Source organism: Ptychodera flava, chromosome 22, assembly GCF_041260155.1.
Source record: "Ptychodera flava strain L36383 chromosome 22, AS_Pfla_20210202, whole genome shotgun sequence".
NCBI classification, from domain to species: Eukaryota; Metazoa; Hemichordata; class Enteropneusta; family Ptychoderidae; genus Ptychodera; species Ptychodera flava.
The window spans coordinates 15,930,069-15,948,096 of NC_091949.1; the positions used below are offsets into that span (position 1 = coordinate 15,930,069).

The 18,028-nt window shown below is 39.7% G+C and overlaps 2 protein-coding genes across 5 annotated transcripts in view; one reads left to right on the forward strand and one right to left on the reverse strand.

Annotated features, from left to right (window-relative positions):
- LOC139122796 (putative neutral ceramidase C) overlaps positions 1-18,028 on the forward strand; it is a 113,034-nt gene that overhangs the window by 71,146 nt on the left and 23,860 nt on the right. The gene's annotated exons all lie outside the window — the stretch shown is intronic.
- Positions 1-18,028, reverse strand: part of LOC139122795 (cadherin-23-like) — a 185,285-nt gene that overhangs the window by 50,584 nt on the left and 116,673 nt on the right. For 3 of the 4 annotated variants that reach the window (XM_070688522.1, XM_070688521.1, XM_070688523.1), the window contains exons 90-104: positions 17,257-17,347; positions 16,806-16,924; positions 13,475-13,609; positions 12,425-12,532; positions 11,836-12,009; positions 9,765-9,920; positions 9,270-9,369; positions 8,413-8,598; positions 5,073-5,237; positions 4,036-4,196; positions 3,357-3,546; positions 2,378-2,592; positions 1,591-1,791; positions 1,044-1,148; positions 677-788 (exon numbers count right to left, since the gene is read on the reverse strand). In XM_070688522.1, coding sequence (XP_070544623.1) covers positions 677-788; positions 1,044-1,148; positions 1,591-1,791; positions 2,378-2,592; positions 3,357-3,546; positions 4,036-4,196; positions 5,073-5,237; positions 8,413-8,598; positions 9,270-9,369; positions 9,765-9,920; positions 11,836-12,009; positions 12,425-12,532; positions 13,475-13,609; positions 16,806-16,924; positions 17,257-17,347 — 2,218 coding nt within the window. Of the gene's footprint in view, positions 1-676; positions 789-1,043; positions 1,149-1,590; positions 1,792-2,377; positions 2,593-3,356; positions 3,547-4,035; positions 4,197-5,072; positions 5,238-6,875; positions 7,169-8,412; positions 8,599-9,269; positions 9,370-9,764; positions 9,921-11,835; positions 12,010-12,424; positions 12,533-13,474; positions 13,610-16,805; positions 16,925-17,256; positions 17,348-18,028 lie in introns of those variants that run through there. The other variant, XM_070688524.1, reaches the window with a different exon arrangement.

Below are 18,028 nucleotides of genomic sequence, written 5' to 3' on the forward strand. Positions count from 1 at the left end.
GGCATATTCCAGCCCCAAGTGCGTCGCTTGTACATATGGGACTGTACGTATACACTCAGGCACTAGAAACAGAACGCTGTAGACAGGACCGCCGGTTCTAGACTAATCATGGCTACATCAGGGTGTTCTGTAACACATTAAAAATGCTCTCACTTTTAGAATTAATGTCGATCTCTTTACAGCATTGGCATTACTTCGGCGTCGGCATGATTTCACAGCGATTGCAGGCGCACCACATGCATGATTGATCGCCAAGAGGAATTTGAACTTCATCATCGGAGCTAGAATAGTCACTTTCCGAACTCGAGTTGCTGTAACTTTCTGACAATGTCAGTCTTGGATCATTGATCGTTCAGGTTCAAAGTCATTGCCGATTATCTTCGCCATTATGATTTTTAGGCGGCACTGAGGTTTGCGTACCATGTACGCGTCCTTTCCTTGGCATAGAAGAGCTTGGTTGCTATAGTGACCGTGCTTTGAACTTGCTGTGTACAAGACGACCAGCAAGTTTGATACGTCATTTCCGGTTTACGTGTTTTAAGCTTGTGGCCACTGGGCTAATATGCACAGGTGAAAGTGAATGAAACCAACGCTATTTTGTTTATTTTTCACTAAATAACAACTTTATTACCTAAGAAAGTCTGGGTAAATTTCCCCTTTAAAGTATATTGCTTACCAGTTATAGAATACTCCACATAAGCATTGTCTCCACTGTCACTGTCAGTTGCAACCACTTTACCAACGGATACATTTGCAGCATTCTCAATTACATGCAATGGACCATCCGACTGCGAATAGTATGAAAAACTCTGTCAACATTTGTTGAAATTTCCAGCTTCATGGATCACAGACAGACACAATCGGGCTTAAATTGAGAAATCTATGCATAAAGAGACAATTTTCTTTGAACACTTTTCCATCCTCTGCACTGTAACATATTATACAGATCACAAACTGGCAGTTCGTCACAAAAAGTGAAATCATCAAAATTGCACACAGAGGTTTTGGGATTCAGGTATGAGTTGCAAGTTTGTGTCACTGACCTGTTGAAATTCTGGGGCATTATCATTGACATCCAAGATAGTAATCCCTATCACACCATATCCTCGTCTTGGTGGGTATCCCCTGTCTTCGGCATACACCATTATCTGTTGTTATCAAGTTGAGAAGAAGGCGGCAGAGGCAATTACAAAATGACAAAAATATTACATACACATGGACGACACATTGTGCTATGTGCTATGTGTTGGCATGTAATGCTACACCCAGTATCAATATATATATAACTGTCCACCTGTTATCAGCTGTTTTCAAATTCATATAAAGATAGTATGCACCTTAAAAGTGAAAAATCTAAACTTTGGCTCAAAAATGCTCATTAATAAATTTGCATAAATAAGTAAATTATGAAGGAAGTTGAGCATTATATATTATTGTCTTTATCAAATGCATGTAATTAAGTGTGTTCATTCTTTCGGAACAACCTCAGATGCTTATATATATAGATATGTAAATTATATTATATATATCAGAGATACACACTTCTACCATCTACAATCTGGACATAATTTGATCTGCGAGTTGGTTTACCTGGTAGTATGTTGCCCCATTGTCGTAGTCAAATGCTGCCTGGGTTGAGATATTTCCATAGAGTGGATCGATATCAAACATCTGATTGGCACTGCCGTCATGGCTACCAGCGTACTGAATCTCAAAGACAAATTCACCGCCAATGCCAGGGTCTTCATCTGTTGCATTCACAGTGTGAATAATGCTGCCAGGTTTGATATCCTGCAGAATGCAAATACTTCTTATCAAACTCTTTTTCAGGATAATCATCGTGTTTGATGTTAAAGCAAAGCAATTAAACTACAAATATTGCGAAATTATTCTCATATTTGATATTTGCCACTTGATGTATGAATACAAGTACAACTTTTCTGAAACTAGCCTGACTAATAAAATTTGTTCAACATTCCATAGCATTTGTACTAAAAAGTTTAGAAATGGTGACATCCTCTATAGTACCACCATGGGATAATCCCTAATGCAGGTGGGTATGTACGAGATTTGAATACGATGGGCCACATAGTGGTATAGCATCTGCTTCTAGGCAAGTGCTATGTTAAGCAAAATGTACCAAAATCAACTGTATACCTGCTAATTGCTAGTAAAGGAGACGATTTAGCACTGGTATGTTATAGTTATAACACCATTAACTTAACTAGGCTGCTGACCAGAAATGAGTAGGTATCAAAAGCTCTGAGGAACTTGTCTTAGATATCAGGAATCTAATTTCAACTCCTTGAAAAGGATGTTCACATGCAGATCAAACCCAGCTCTTTAACAAATTAAATGTGTTTTAATATGTCCCTACCTCTTTGATTTGCACCAACATTATAGGAGGAGTTATGACAGGACTGTGAAGATTGCCAAACATTCTTGTGATGTTGATCATTACAACTGTGGTATCATTTAATGGAGGTAAGCCACCATCTTTGGCGACCACTACCAACTCCACTGAATATGTTGCGATTGGAAGCAGAGATTTCTTTACTGTGATCACTCCATTTTGATTGATGTTAAAATAGTCTGCAAAAAAAAAATGACAATGTTGCACACATCACAATATATATTTCCACCATAATTAGGTAAGTCTTGGGCATTGATTCTGCATTATGAGCATTTCAGTTTGTAATGCCATAGACGTATTACAATAACAGCCCACAAAGAAGTTGCACTTCCTCTGAAAAGGAACAATGGCATTTGATGACTGAACCATTGGGATCAAAGCAAGCTGCAGGTTTATCAATTTGCACAATTATCACTGACTGTCAACACTGACTTGAAATATCTGTGCATTCTGAATATCAATAAGCTGTAATGTTTTCACATACTGTAAGGTAAAAAATGTTGATGTATTTTTTTAAACAAACAAATGACATGGGCATGATCATATATTGAAATTTGACTGTGGGGGAAATAAGAATTTTCTTGGTTTGTCAATGCTCAGGCGAGTTTCCACTCTGAAACTAATTAAACTACCATTGGCCCCATAAACTATTTCAATGGTTGCATGAATGTCATCAGTATCAAGGTCAAATTATGTTTCTCATTTCATGTGAATTCCCACAGCCTTAAAATTACATTTAAGTATACTGCATGAAGAGATGTCTCATCATGTAATGGTGCAAAATATATCTTAATTCCTCTTGTTTCCTCGCATTTGGTGTGGAACTTTAATTGTACTTTTTAAATACCGGACAAACTTTTCGAGATTTATCTTTTAAGCAATTCCTAGGAAAGATAAAACGCTAACAAATCTATTCAGCAAATATTTTTTGAATCTTCCTTACCAGTACTAGGATTGTTCTCTTCAAACATGTATTGAAACTGTCCATTACCATAAGTAGGAGAATCATCATCATTTGCTGATACCACTGTAACCATGGTACCAACAACATCATCATCCTTGATCTCTGCTGAGTATGATGGTGCCATAAACTTAGGAGCTGTGTTGTTTGGACCAACAACTGTAATTTCAACCTAAGGAAATAATTATCATTTAACCTTTAAATCAAAGTATCCATCATTGAAATTCTCAAACAGTAACATGTTTCTATATTTCTATTAATCAAACTATGGGTATATTGTTTGCTGTTTGTTGTTTGTTTCACAACTAAATGAAGATCAATATGAGCTCTACCCACATCCTCGAATCTGATAGTCTTTTTTTCTATGAAAAAGTCAAGTTAATGTTAATGGTGTCGATTGGATCTTGGGGGATCAAAATCTGTATTGCTTGTTTATTCACATGCTAGGTTATAATGGCCAGCAAATAAAATTGAATTGGCATGTTTTAACAGTTCACAGAATGATAGTTGTATTTTCAATGGGGTTTAGTGTTGGATTCTGGAGTTATATCTGGATACTATTTTTGAAATTGCTACATTTTTGTATCATTTTCTCAAAACACTGGCAGTGCAGTAAGTGGTAGAGTTCAACAAAGTGACGCTCACAATGTCAGATACTTACAGTTACTGTAGAATACAGTGATGGGTCTGTGATATTCCATGCTGTTACATCAAGTGTGAATAGTCCAACATTGCCGTTGATTGGTTTTGCCAAGGTTATCACTCCAGTTAGTGAATCAATCATGAATTGGTCAGATGGGAGGACTGGATCATCAGGAGACACTTGTAGGTTTGAAAACACAAAATATTTCAACAACAAGCTGGTACAAAATCTCAAAATAATACATTTTATCCATAAGCTAATAGCTCAATGGGAAAAGTCTGTCAGACAACTGATTTAAAGAAATCTTGCTCCAGCAATAATACAATTTTGAATCAATGATAGTATGGTCTCAGCATTATGGAACTTTTCAACGTCCTGAGAGATCATTCAATTGACAGTTTTATGGGTCACAGTTGTTACAAAATGAGAAATGAGAATTTTGACACAACGTATAATACATAAACTGCTACCTGACATTCCAATGGATGGTGAGCTGTGAAAAGCAAGCTAATGCAGCAGAAGAGACGTTATCTTGAGAGTTTTCAAAAGAGGATGCATGTTCTATGCACATTACATTACATGGCAAATATTATTTACATCCGTGTCATAAATCGATATGTTCCAATCTTTTACATATCGTAGAATTGTGCAAGTAAATGAAGTACTCAGAAGCAGTTATGATAGCATCCTGCATGTAAACTCTATCTAGAATATCTTACTTGCATTAATAAAGAAATGAGAATACTGGTGTACAGCAAATTTTATAAAACCAGAGACTGAAAGGAGATGTGTTGATTACAGTTGCATTTTTAATTCCATACTCATAATGCATTGTGGCAACAATAGTTTTTGTAGATTTACATTAAGTCAATGAACCAATGATTTAGATTGACTTTTTGTTCACCCAGGTGCTTAAAGAGATTTGTTAAATTTCAGCAGTTTAAATCAAATTTTATGCCATTACTGTGCAAAACTGTTCTATGAATGGTAACTTACTTATGCTGACATCATATTATATACCGGTATATAACACACTTTGGATAAAGTCTACTCACATTGTACTGTCTGATTTGTGATGTTGTAGTAGATACCATCTCTAAGACCTTCTGGATTTCTGGCAATGACTTCTGCAACTGTCTCATTGCTTGGAAGATCTGAAGGAATTGTTCTACCAAGATCTTCTTCATCTTCAAATTCAAAATACTCATCAGAAGGACGCTCTGTAGGGATAAGTGTTTGTTGAGTTAATACTGGAGGGGAGACACCAGAGTCTGAAGTACCTACACTTGGTCCACTAGCTGTAGCTTGGGGCATGCTGGGGCCTAAACTGGGGAGGGGTCCTGAGGGCCCTACAGTGGGAAGGCTTCCAGGGGTTTGTTTTGTTCCAGTTTGGGTGGTGCCTGTTTTGAGTGGTTGAGTTCCTGTTGGGGTAATTTCGCTTATTGCTCCAGGACCCGTTTCTGTTATAGCGCTGCCTGTTGGAGCTCCAGGTGTTGGAACACTGCCTGTTGGTGCTACAGGTCTTGTTCCTGTTGGCCTACCAGATATTGAAGATACACTGCCTGTTGGAACTGCAGGTCCTGTTCCTGTTTTTAAACTTGTAGTTGGTGCTGCTGGTTGTGTTCCTGTTGGCATACTTCCAGTTGGTACTTGGGGCCCTGTTCCTGTCGGTCTACCTGACACTGTAGATACACTTCCTGTTGGTACAGCAGGTCCTGTTTGTGTTGGTCTACCAGATACTGTAGATACACTTCCAGTTGGTGCTACAGGTCCTGTTCCTGTCTGTAAGCTTGTACTTGCTGCTGCTTGTTGTGTTCCTGTTGGCATATCTCCAGTTGGTACTTGGGGCCCTGTTCCTGTTGGTCTACCTGATACTGAAGATACGCTTACTGTTGGTGCTACAGGTCCTGATCCTGTCCGTAAGCTTGTAGTCGGTGCTCCTGGTTGTGTTCCACTTGGCACACTTCCAGCTGGTACTTGGGGTCCTGTTTGTGTTGGTCTACCAGATACTGTAGATACACTTCCAGTTGGTGCTACAGGTCCTGTTCCTGTCTGTAAGCTTGTACTTGGTGCTGCTTGTTGTGTTCCTGTTGGCATATCTCCAGTTGGTACTTGGGGCCCTGTTCCTGTTGGTCTGCCTGATACTATAGATACACTTCCTGTTGGTGCTGTAGGTCCTGTTCCTGTCCGTAAGCTTGTAGTTGGTGCTCCTGGTTGTGTTCCACTAGGAACACTTCCAGTTGGTACTCGGGGTCCTGTTTGTGTTGGTCTACCAGATACTGTAGATACACTTCCTGTTGGTGCTGCAGGTCCTGTTCCTGTTTGTCCACCGGATACTGTAGATACACTTCCTGTTGGTGCTGCAGGTCCTGTTCCTGTTTGTCCCCCGGATACTGTAGATACACTTCCTGTTGGTGCTGCAGGTCCTGTTCCTGTTTGTCCCCCAGATACTGTAGATACACTTCCAGTTTGTGCCACAGGTCCTGTTCCTGTTGGTCTACCAGATACTGTAGACACACTTCCAGTTTGTGCTGCAGGTCCTGTTCCTGTTGGTCTACCAGATACTGTAGATACACTTCCTGTTGGTGCTGCAGGTCCTGTTCCTGTTTGTCCACCGGATACTGTAGATACACTTCCTGTTTGTGCTGCAGGTCCTGTTCCTGTTTGTCCCCCGGATACTGTAGATACACTTCCAGTTGGTGCTGCAGGTCCTGTTCCTGTTTGTCCCCCAGATAGTGTAGATACACTTCCAGTTGGTGCTGTAGGTCCTGTTCCTGTTGGTTTACCAGATACTGTAGATACACTTCCAGTTGGTGCTGCAGGTCCTGTTCCTGTCCATAAGCTTGTAGTTAGTGCTGCTGGTTGTGTTCCAGTTAGCATACTTCCAGTTGGTGCCTGGGGTCCTGTTCCAGTTGGTCCACCGGATACTGTGGAAACACTTCCTGTAGGTGCTGCAGGTCCTGTTCCTGTTAGTACTTTGTCGTTGATGCTGCTGGTTGTGTTTGAGTCGGTGCACTACCAGTGTGTGTTACATGCCCTGTTTCTGTTTGTAGAGTTCCAGTGGTTGATGCTGGCTGCGTTTTTGTATGTGTTCTTCTGGTTGGCTCTGTTCCTGTTGTTACGCTGCCAGTCAATGAACTTGGTATTGTTCCTGTTGCAGATTTTAAACTGGTTATTGGAGAGCCAAGGATGATAGCATTTGTCTCTGTTACTGAGGCAGCTATAGCAGGTGGAGCATTACTTTATTGTAAATTGGTGGTTTCAATCTTTGGGTCGTGAGTTGTGGCAGTGAAATCTAGTTTTGTTGTTGACGACAGAAAACGTTAAAGGGGCAGAGATGGGAACTATATTACTCCATAATGGGTATGCAACTGTTAGCGGAGAGGAACCAGTTTTACGCTCTAAAATAGGTATGCTATTTACTGCTGCTAGGGACATTTACATAATACTTACTGCGCTTGTGGGCAAACCTCCATTCTCAGAGCTATCTCTTTGTGGGCAGGAATCAGATTTATGCTCTAAAGTAGGTATGCGGTTAACTGCTGTTATGGACATATGACATAAAACTTACAGCACTTGTGGGCAAACCTCCACTTACTAAGCTATCTATGGGACTAGAAGCACATTATGTAATACTTTTTAGTGGTTGGAAATGTTTTAAACGTAATTTGGAGCAGTGAGATTCAGAGATATGTGATACTGGTGAGGCAAAAGGTGATTGCATGCTATGTGCAGAGGTAGGAGAAATGGTAGATCCTGCAGCACTTGGACCAGAAGCTTTGGAAGCTGAGCTAATGTTACTAGAGGACAGTCCGATAACTATCTTTACAGGAAAAGTTGATGAAATGAGAGAATTAGTGTTACTGTTATCTTCGCTAATAGAAGAATTTATTTGGGTTGTCATTCCATGGATAGAGGAACCATGAGGGGATGATGATGGTGAAGATGATGATTTTAATAATGGAGAGGAAAATTCCATTCCATTCTAGAAATTAAAACTCGTAAATTGAACAGATCGCCTCCTTCCAATCATGCTGATGGAGAACCATGCAGAAAATTTAGAATTACCTGATGACATTGATGGTGTGTTGAGTGATGGTGATGGTGATGATGATGATGATGATGATGATGATAAGAGGGATGGTGAAGGTGAGGACACCAATGATGATGCTTGTAAGGATATCCCATAACCAGTCGTTGTGGAGCCATGCACTTGGGATGATGATGAAACAGAAAAGGATGGTGGTGCTCCTACAGATGTGTCTGTCAGCCCACTGGACACAGAGTCCTGCCCAGGTGGTCCAGATATTCCTGTAGTGGACTGAGACCCTCCAAGAGCAGTGACTAATGTGCCAGGGGTTACATGAGATGGTACAAGTGTAATGCTTATCATACCTGTCGTCATAGGCACAGTTGTAGCTGCAGTCGTGGTTTCTGCCTCATCCATCACTGTGATAGTTACCATTACAGTAGATTTCAAATCGTTTCTACCAAAGTTCATTGCACTAACTGTCAATGTGAAAGATGTGTCTCCTGCTTCATAGTCCAATGGCTCAAGTGTATAGATCTTCCCATCCAGTTCTGAAAATGCAAAACAAAAAGATTCTCATCAAATATTTTATTGTTTCTCATAGTATACCAACTCAGTAATTGCGATACTAATGAACCAAGCAAAAAGTATTTATCAAAACCTATGTGAAATTAGCAATGTTATGCACTAAAGAATAAAAAAACGATGTCTTATATTAAGCCAAAAATCATATAAGTTCATCTTTGGACATGACAAGAAAGCAGAGTTGACTCCTAGACAGAAAAATATAGTTATCTACACAGAATACCGTGATGAACCCACGATTTTTGAGTACTAATGGCAGTATTGTAAAAACTAAAATTTGAAGAAATTTACCAGTGTGTGAGAATTAGAATACATTACATGTTAATAATGCAAATGTATGCAGAATTTTCTTCTTTGTGTCAAACAAGACTGATGAATATGTTGTTGATACCATTACAGCATAAAATACAAACTAGTAAAATATCAACTGTTCAAATGCTCAAAAAAATGTCACTATCACATGGATGTGTATGATTATCTAGGCAAGAGAAAGAACCATTGTCTTCTTGGAGGAAATGCAACAGATGACCATGCCCTCATAACACATGCAGCCAACTGTTCATGTACTGATAGCAAATACAATAACAATTGCATTACATATAGACAAAGAGCAACAGAACAATGAAACTGCACTCACGGCCAATCAAAAATTTGTTATCGTCATTTCCGGCATCAATGGAATAGATTATTAAGTTGTTTGGAGGAAGATCTCTGTCATAAGCTACAAAGTCTGGTGTCTGCAATGAGAAAAAAAGGATGATGTTGATATTTCTAAAGGTTGCCATGATTAAAACTGTAATTGATTACCACGTTTGTTTTATATCTTTCAAAAAATTGACAAGACTGTGTAAGAATGAGCATACTGTATCAATCTCCTCCACCAATCATTGAAACAACATGTCAATAACAGGACATTTTAGCCACTTTTAAAAGCTTTTTATGACTTTTGCAAGAAAACAAACTACTTTTAAACACATTACCTCATCTGTATTATACGACATGATTCAAACAGTGTTACAGTTACTCATAGTTATCTGGTCCAAATACAGTGTCACTGGTAAGTTTGCCATCAAACAGCCTGTGTCATGTGAAAAGTGAGGTATTTTTGAAAAAGCTTTAAACATTTCCATACCATATCTACTAGTGTCATCCTTGGTTGAGTTTCAGCAACTGTACCATTGTATGAAGTCTCATTGAACATTGGAGGTTCATCATTCAAGTCTAAAACAGTTATGGTTACACTTGCATTTGAACTCATTTGAGGTATTCCTTGGTCTTCTGCAATTATCTGATTGGTACAGAAATGATTCATCATTAACACAGAATACACCAAAATACAAAAAAAATCAGAATATCAACCTGTGTTGATGTTTCATACACTGCCCTAGGATATAAACATTAAAAGACACAAAGTCACTCCTTTTGGTAAGTTTTCATGCCAAGTAAAAACAATGACTATACCTTCTTCAAATAAACAATGGACTCATTGCAAAAGATATTGATGAAAGATACGTTCAATGTCAAACAAACTGTAAACATGGTCTTTTTAGCTAGAATCCTTTTTTAGTGGATTGAGTTAAGGCTGTCAATTTGCTTGTTTAACATACTTCTAATTAAAATTTTCTCTATATTTACCGTGGTTAGAATGTTGTTTTAGCAAAATTCAAAACCTGCATATTAATTGCAATGAAAATCCCAAACGCTAAAATAGCAATCAAAGTGTTTTATGAGGTTTACCGGGTGATAGAGGAAACATTACTTAGTTTTCATATACCACTAGTGAATCAAAAATTACATTTTCATTTTTTGGTATATTTTCGTTTTGTACGCTAGTCAGAAAGCATGATTTCATTGACCATTCATTAAACATGTTGAGAGAAGTTGAACAACATCATAACACCATCAAAAATAAAACATAACAAATTTATATACCCGGGCTTATATACCCAGTGACCCTTTTGCTAAAATATTATGTAAACAAGCGACCTAGCGGCCGATATAGCTCCACTGTGTTATGTACAGAATAACTATTTTTGACATGTGTTGATGAAGGTGGAAATCTTTTATAGCTTATTTCAGTGGCCTGCCAAAAAATGGCAAAAATAGCTGCAAAAACACACAATCGAAGATTTCATCATGATTTGAACATATCACATTGAGATCATCCCTAAGAACATGTCAACCAAAGCTATCAGAAACATGTCAACCAAAGCTATCAAATAAGTAGTCTTTTGAGAATCAATTTTTTAACCACTAATGGCAAAAATTGGCACTAAAAAAACTATATTGCAGATTTCATCATAATTTCAATATATCATATTAAAATAATCCCTTGAAACCTATATATCAAATATCAAAGCTATCAGATGAGCGGTTTTTGAGGAACAAATCTTTTGACCAAAAATGGCAAAAATTTTCCCAAAAATATAAAATTGCAGATTTCATCATAATTTTAATATATCACATTTAGTTCATGTGTAGGAACCTGTATATGAAATACCAAAGCTATATCAGACTCATACTTTTTGAGAAACACAGTTTTGACCAAAAATGGCAAAAATTGCTCTAAAAGATGCAGATTTCATCATTATTTGAACACATCATAAATAAGATAACCCCTAGGAACCTGTGTACCAAATATAAAAGCCGCCAGACAAGCGGTTTTGGTGAAACAAATTTTTTGACCAAAAATGATAAAAATTGCCTTTAATGCAGATTTGCAGATTTCTGCACAATTTGAACAAATCTGAAATAGGTCATCCCAAGATATCTATATACAAAATATCAAAGCTATCTGACCTGTAGTTTTTAAGAAGATTTTTAAAGATTTTTTTGACCAAAAGTGACAAAATTGCCTTAAAAATACTAATATGCAAATTTCACCATGATTTGGACAAACGACGACGGATGACAATGAAAAATTCACAGGCTATTTGATAAACTCTACATTACTGACAGCGGAGCTAAAAAGTTAAGATATGAAATGTACATAGATTGTATCATACTGCAATCAACATGTTTGTCATAAAGACATGCACTTAAAATTTCTTTCAACGACAACTAGCTTTTAGCAGTAATATTTTGTTGTTTAGAAAATAAAGACAAATGGAACAGTAAAGCTCCAGAGTAACTCATCCTCCATTTGTATTCTTGTAGTCTTGCAACATATCAGCTTCAAAATGGGCAAACAAGTGTCAATTTACCATGAGGTCATACATGTCCAGACTTTCCCTGTCTATATCGCCACTGACAGTCAACTTAACGATTCCATCTTCATTAACACTAACATCAAAGTCTTCATTTCCATTTCCTGACAGCCTTAATGTAATATTTCCATATTGATTGATGTCTTTATCCATTACCACCACAATGGAAGACTAAAGAAGAGGAAACAATTTGAAGTTTGTCAAAATCTAATTGATTACACTGGGCATCATCCTCTTTGATTCGGATTTTCCAAAATAAACAGTGTGGTGTAAAAAATTGCATGAATACAATGTGCAAATTGTTGGCAGTTTTGATCTTTAATCTGAAATGTACAATATACAGTAACCTGAAATATCTCTTTCTATTGGTCATCCAATGAAAATGTTGAATACGGTATTTTGACAACATACATGCTTTACACCAATGGATGGATTATCTTTCATAAATTCATAATCTGAACTTTGCTAGAAAATCATTTTATTTTCATATCATATTTGTCTTAGAGAAACTCAGAAATAATTCATCAGTTTAATAATGAAATGTTCATCAACACGCGATGTAAGGCAGTACTCTGTAAGAACTCACCAGAATGATTTCTTGTCCAGATGGTACATTCTCAACAACTGTACCCGAGTAGGAATCCTCATTAAAGACTGGCGGATGATCATTTATGTCGGTAACAAACACAGTCACCTGGTGGTATACCGTATAATAGATGAGAGTGGTTACAGCACATGCTTAACATATAGGTAATCTATTAAGTTTTCACATGTCCTGAGATCTAGGTAAGTATGTGTTTTGTTTTCACATTGCCTGAGATTTTATGAAGTTTCTAAATGTGTATCACTGTGTGTTTGAATTGGCGTTTAAGGTAGTATGCACCTCGAAATTGAAAGACTTAAACTTTTGCTCTAACTTTCCTCAAGGAATCTTTCAATCATTCTTTTTCAAAATCAAGAATAAAAATAGGGGGTCACCGTGCAAATTTTGGTACTAGAGAAACAAATTACAAAGATTTACTGATATTAGAAATTCAAAATGGCCGCCATCCCTGTGTTAACTCTATGGAGAAAAATAAAATGTTTTGAATTTCGAAAAACTAAGCCGGTGAAAAGTTTTCTTTCACCGAGAGCTTTAAAACGAACCCCCACATGTGGTATATCAGAAGAGAATGTAAAAGTCTGAGAGTCCGAATGTCTGTCCCCGAGGTGCGTTCTACCTTAACAGGGTATGGATTTTTATTGGTCGATGATCACTATAAGTTACCCTACAGTGATACATGTAACTTGGTAGTATTGAGCTACACTGATGAAAACTTAAGTTTTAACTTTAGAACTGCACCTTCTTAACATATGTAACTTGGCAAACACTCTTTTAATACCACACCAACACAATAATTTCTATTCAAAGTCATCATTCATTGTATGTAAAAACCATATGAAAACAGTCGTTCTAATCAGTTTAATATTGCAAGGCATTGTATACTTATAAATACATGTCCCTGTATTGCTTCAAATCTTTTATGTATGGCTGTACATATACAAAATACACTCAATTTACATATGGGACCATAGATATGTATGCATAGATACGTTACTTGTCTAAGTCTATACACAACATATTTCCAGGACTTACAGTAGTTGTTGATGTTAATGCAACAGTTCCTTGGTCCTTAGCAATCACAGTCACTTCATATACACCAAGTCCTTGATCATTGATGGTAAGACTGGCTGACTCTCTATCCAGACCACTTGATGTTGATATTTCTCCCTGTTGCCGGGTGAACAAAAACACAAAACAATACCAATTATAACTTGAAATACAACATCTTGGTATTAAAGCTGGACATTAATTACAGTTAACGCAAAGGAATGACACGGAGACAAGTGTTTGGCCGAAATCCGGGGTTATGCGTGCACTGCCATGGCAGGGGCGACGAGGCGTCATAGCGGCCTGGATGGCGGTACCGGGCTCTGGGTACCGTGCATCGGGCAACGTGTTACCGGCTGCCCAGCAGACCCATGACAGTACCCCCCTGGAACTTTATTGTATAAAGTAAGCAGTATATAGACGTACAATATCTTTTATTGTGAGCTGCTAGCCTGCAGCGAGGCTTTATTTATTTATTTATTTATTTTTTCTTTTGCGGAGGGTGGGCGGGGATTTTGTGGTGTGAACTTGAGCGTGGCAGAAGTTGAAATGGACGAGCTATAGCTTTGCTCACACTGATATGCGCATGGATAGTGACGTGGAGAGGGTGACGCAAATTGTTTAGATAACGGTAAAGGGGGCAGTTGGTAGATAAGGTTACGTCATAAGTGCATCCAGCCAGTGGTAGTAGGTGGCGCATGGTGACCCACATATGTCAAGGTGTAAACCCTTTTCCCCGTGTCCTCCCAGACGTTAACAATGATTATAGCAAAGCCATAATCACCCATTAACGCAAAGGAATGACACGGAGACAAGTGTTTGGCCGAAATCCGGGTTATGCGTGCACTGCCATGGCAGGGCGACGAGGCGTCATAGCGGCCTGGATGGCGGTACCGGGCTCTGGGTACCGTGCATCGGGCAACGTGTTACCGGCCGCCCAAAGCAGACCCATGACAGTACCCCCCAAATTATGGCCAAACCACGGGCATGTATGACTGCAGTGCGGCAGTAACACAGCCCCCCCCCCCCCCGCCCCCCCCCCCTGGTGACCATGCGCCACTGGGAAATGTCTCATAGTATATGTTCATTGTTTTAGTGTTTCATGTCTCTATAGTTCGTGTAGGGCCATTCCATCATTGGAATGTCCAGCGAGAACAGAGTCCTGTGTCAAATGTTCGCCAGCTGCGAGTACCTTAGTACGAGTGTAACGTAGAGGGTCTCCCGTGGTGTCTTGATGTAGATCGGTACGCGTCGCTCCTCCGTCTGCTCAGTGTCTTTGTGAGCAGTCAGGTAGGCTGGCTTCGGCAGTGGCTGTGGCGGCGTCACTGCAGAAGCTATGCCCCCCAAATTAAACCGGCGACTAATACGGGTCGTGCAGGCCAGCTGAGGGTTTAGTGAGGTTGATTGGTGTTGTCGGCTGTAGCATTGCTATTGTCACTGTGTGGCTGGTCGCTCCCTTGGAAGGGCTGAGGGGTCTCTTGATAGTTGCTTTGGTGGTGGTGCAGAGCATTATGGTCGGTCGCGTTACACACAGAGCACTTGTGTTGCCATAGTGGCAGGGGGTCTTGCATGAGCCTCGGTTGAAAGATCGACATACCTGAGGTTGGTCATACTGTTTCTTGTTCGCTGGTTCTCCCAGTAGAATGGGTTGGTGTCGCTGCTGCGTAGGTTTGGGCAGTCAGTCTTCAAATGACCATGTTGGCCACAGGCGAAGCAGGAAGGACGCAGGAGGTGTGGCTGGTTTATGAAGTGCTGGAAATTGAGGTCTGGGTTTGGTTTGCTCCAGTTGGCCCTGTCTGGGTAGCGGGCAGCGTTCAGGCGGAAGAATTTGTCGTACGCGAGCCAGGCCTCCGGCTTGTAGGCGGCAGCTTTGGAAGCGAGAAACGAAGGTAGGTGCCATGGGGATCGCTAGATGTGGGTAGTAGAATGTTCGATATGAGAAAAAGACGAGGAAGCACTGTAGCCAGGTGTCAAAGTTGTCGATAATTTTCCGCTTCACCTCGGTTGTGAATGTGGCTACGCCGAGGTTGTCCGGATCGAAAGCTACTTGTGTCTTGGTAGCCTGGTTGAGTTGGGAGCTAGGGCATCAGGATGCAAGTCACCAAGTTCGATGAATTTACCGAGGTTAGCCAAGGCGTTGAGTGTTGATTGGTCGACATATGGCAGTAGTAGGTCGGCTGGGGGTATTGCTGCAGGAGATTTGCCAGTTGGCCCGGCTCTAGGAGGTGGGCGCCATGGCGGTGCGTTGAGGCCAGCTCGCTGGACGGGTTGAACGTAGGGCGCAGCCATATTGCCCGGATTGTTTTATGAGGTGCGCCACCATCGGTAGGGTAGTCCCGGATGTGCGTAGCGCCAGCAGCGGTGGTCGAGTCGGGTGGGGCAGCTGTAATGGCGGGTTGATATCCATTAGCGTGATTAGCGGGATGATTACCTGGGTGAACTTGAGTAACCACGGAGCAGGATGGAGCGGCGAGCGTCGTCGGTCCTGCGATGATGACTGAAGCGGGTGATAGTGCACCAACGGCTGTATCAGTTGGCTGGACTTACAGGTCGGGCGGTGGGGTAGTGTTGGTAGTTGGTTGCCGTAGTTCGCGTCGGATTGAGTCAATGGCGCTTGCAATGCTGGTTTCTATTAGTTTGGCGACGTGGTCTGGTATGCCTGGGTCGGCTGCCGCTGTGGCGGTAGTCGGCACGACGCCGGCAGGGGTGGTTGGGGTGGTTTCCATCGGTACTGGCTGGGGGAGGTGTTCGTCGAGGTGCGCTGGGCGTCTCTTCGACCTCGTCGGTGTACGGGGGCCGCTCGGGCGCGGCCCCTGCTCTTCTTCATTTTTGGCATGGTGGATTTTGTGGTGTGAACTTGAGCGTGGCAGAAGTTGAAATGGACGAGCTATAGCTTTGCTCACACTGATATGCGCATGGATAGTGACGTGGAGAGGGTGACGCAAATTGTTTAGATAACGGTAAAGGGGGCAGTTGGTAGATAAGGTTACGTCATAAGTGCATCCAGCCAGTGGTAGTAGGTGGCGCATGGTGACCCACATATGTCAAGGTCTAAACCCTTTTCCCCGTGTCCTCCCAGACGTTAACAATGATTATAGCAAAGCCATAATCACCCAGTATTGTCACATAACAATGTCAAGTGCAATAAAAGTGAAAACATTCTTTAGAATTCCTTCTGATGCAACTGTCACTCATACCAACTGCAAAACTATTTCTGTTGGAAAGGTAATTAGAATACATCTACGGCATCGCGTTATATATTTATCATGCATTTATTTTGATGATAAAATTTATATTTTATGAAGCTCACACTCACCGATGTTTCATTGATACTGAATAGAGACATATGTGACAACAGTTCATACAGAACATTTCCATTCTCCTCAATGTCTTCATCATCAGCAGTCACAGTGAAGATCACCTTAGCATCACTCTCTTGAAAATCATGAAGAACAGACAAAAATATTGAAATAACCAGAATAGTTGCTGACATGTTAAGTTACATGAACTCTTAAACTTCTGTAAGAATGATGTTAAAGCTCTTCACATTTTACTTTACATATGATTGTCAGACGAATATCGCTTTTTCCTACAATATAATTCATCTCAGATTTTTGTAAATTTATTCTAAATTTCCTCTAAAGTTTTCTGCTTTAACATTTTTAATAGATCAATACTTTCAAAACCACACTCTCAATGACTGCACCCTACAAAACAAATTTAAAAGTTTAATTTTTAATTTGTGTCCAACCAACTATTTCACAAACCTTCCTCGACTTCTACACTGTATAGTGTGTTTTTGAACACGGGTGCATTGTCGTTCATATCTTCTACTGTTATCACCACAGTGGTGGAATTCTGAAAGCAATCAATGGAAACATACAATGTAGGTAGTTCCGTGCATTGATACATTTTTGTACTGTGAATTCATGACTTAGCACTGGAATTGTAAGATATCTATTATAAAGCATAATGAGTTTATCCAATAGAGAAGCTACTGTGTCCTCCAAAGAATATTTCTAAAAATTCCATTCCTAATCATAGAGAACAATCAATTGTATTTTCACTTGTGTAGTGTGCTTGGGTATTTATTTACTCACTATTTGACTATAGAAGTAAGCCTATAGTGGTATGCCACTTTTAAATTTAATAAAATTCCCAGTATGCTGAACAAAAGACAACAAGTCTATTGTTCCAAAAGGATTACAAAAGAAGTTACAGGATTAACATTTTGGGTTTGGGTCTTCCATGTACAGACCATCTGAAAGCAAGAAAAATTTTGCGGCTATAATGCAATCAGGGGTGGCACAAAATTACTCATTGTTACAAACAAATCTTTACAATTTCATTCTGCAATCTTTTAAGATAATTTGATACAAACATGTTGAATAAATTATAAAGTGAATTAACACAGTGGAAGAAAATCAATGTATGTTACACAGAAGCAAAGTACAGATATTTGACAAAGTCTATTTTCTGGCCATATAACACGTTTGTGATATACTAAGGAAATAGTATAATTTTGAAAGTGATGCATTC